Source organism: Culex quinquefasciatus, chromosome 2 (assembly GCF_015732765.1).
Source record: "Culex quinquefasciatus strain JHB chromosome 2, VPISU_Cqui_1.0_pri_paternal, whole genome shotgun sequence".
Classification (NCBI taxonomy): Eukaryota; Metazoa; Arthropoda; class Insecta; order Diptera; family Culicidae; genus Culex; species Culex quinquefasciatus.
The window spans coordinates 141,582,252-141,584,037 of NC_051862.1; the positions used below are offsets into that span (position 1 = coordinate 141,582,252).

Consider the following 1,786-nt stretch of genomic DNA (forward strand, 5'->3'; position numbering starts at 1 on the left):
GTCTGCTGAAAGATAGACACGCCTACGCCTGAAGGTCATTCCGGGATTCGAACGGCAACATGGGCCTCACCATCGAGGGCAAGAAGTGGCTCCCGATCGAGATCATTTCGGGCTGTCAATCGTCATCCTCCCAGAAAACGACCACGTGAACACCGTCGGTTTTACCAAGCAAAGCGGCGTCGTGGCCCGCCTCCGGTTGATACTGCCGGGGCAAGACTGACCTTCTTCAAGCCGGGATCTTCATCCAGAAAGGCAAGAAAGTCCTTGAAGACGCCATCTGGGCCTCGACGTACTGAATCTACTTCAAAAACCTCAACAAGCCCAAGATCTTTGCCCCGAACTGCCATTCCGAACCCGGGGGCATGAGCTCGAACCGGCAACTTGGAACTGGCAACGAGGAAGACGAACAACGCAGCTTGTCAGCAAGCAGGTGCAGGGCATGCGCATCCTTAAAGTTACTAGCGGAGGTCAGCACAGTTTGTCCCATGTAGAGGGAGACTTAGAGGAAGCCACCCCGTCACGGAACCGAAACCCGCCGCCGCCGCTAAGTCCAAGAATGTAGAATGAGAATAAATTTTACTACAAAGAAAACAAATACGCGGATACTTTTTATCATGTACTTCAAATTTTATTTTCAATTGTTGGTTATAAATATTTTCAACTTGATCTAAAAATTCACTTCTTCTTGACCAACTCCTCGCCCTTCTGGATGTTTTTCTTCAGCTCCTGAATGGCCTTCTTGAGCAGCTCCTTCTCGTTGGCGTTCACCTTGGGCAGACTAAGGATCTTCTCGAGACCGTTCTTGCCCAGCAGCAGCGGCGTGGAGAAGTAAGTGGCCTTGGTAATATCCGAGCGGAAAAGACCGGAATGTTGACCTCTTGTGGGTCGACTCCGGCACGGTCAATGTCCAGCATGGAAATGGCCAACACGCGCTTTGGGTCCAAAACTGCAGCCTTGGGCAGAGTGTCGCAGGCAATCGGGACCGTTGAGTTAACCGGATTCGAGATGGGGGCACGCATTGGCACATCCGGCGAGGCCGCGGGCGATCAAGGTGTTCGTGTTGAACAGATTTGGCTCGCTAAACAATAATCCCTGCACTGCTGATTAACTTATTGCAAAGCAAAACAACACAAACGAGATGCGCGCGTAAATCAGGGAGCGTTCTTTTATTACGTAACGCAGTAGGGGGGGAGGGGGGGTCGGAGGCCGTGTTACGCTCCATACAAAAATTTTAAAATTTGTATGGAAATTTTGTTACGAGGGGGGGGAGGGGGTCTAAAAGTCCGATTTTTCGCGTTACGTAATAAAAGAACGCTCCCTCAGCACAAAACGAAATCGAAAAAGCCAGCGCTGCCAGGTCGATCTGTCATACGAGGGGCGAGCCGATATGGGGTTCAACGTTGTACCCGCGCTCAGTGGATCCTCTCCGAACAAAGGTGTGACAAAATTAAAAAAATTCAGATATTCTACCAAATATGTCATATTGGGGTGATTTTAGGCATTTTAGGCTCTTGGTACACTAAGAAATTCTAAATCCAGTATTATTTTAGTACATTTGTTGAATTCTTGAATATGAAGAAAAATCATAAGGCGATTGCCATAGCTGACTATTTGATCTGATTCGTGAATAGAGTAGAGTAGATCCACTTTGACTTTTTTTAGAAACATGCAAATTTTGATCTTTCGAGCAAGTATGAGCAAAATTTGCTATACACAGTCTGAAAGTACATTAAATTTCATGACAGAAACTGCATACGAGACTTTGGTCACACCCGTACAAAATTGT

At 47.4% G+C, this 1,786-nt stretch overlaps 1 protein-coding gene across 1 annotated transcript; it reads right to left on the minus strand.

The window, feature by feature from the left end:
- Positions 1-675: 675 nt before the first annotated feature.
- Positions 676-1,019, minus strand: LOC119766340 (probable malate dehydrogenase, mitochondrial). Its single transcript, XM_038250827.1, has 2 exons — positions 891-1,019; positions 676-837 (listed from the first exon to the last, which is right to left on the minus strand). The coding sequence occupies exons 1-2, from the start codon at positions 1,017-1,019 to the stop codon at positions 676-678; spliced, it is 291 nt and encodes a 96-aa protein (XP_038106755.1).
- Positions 1,020-1,786: the final 767 nt, after the last annotated feature.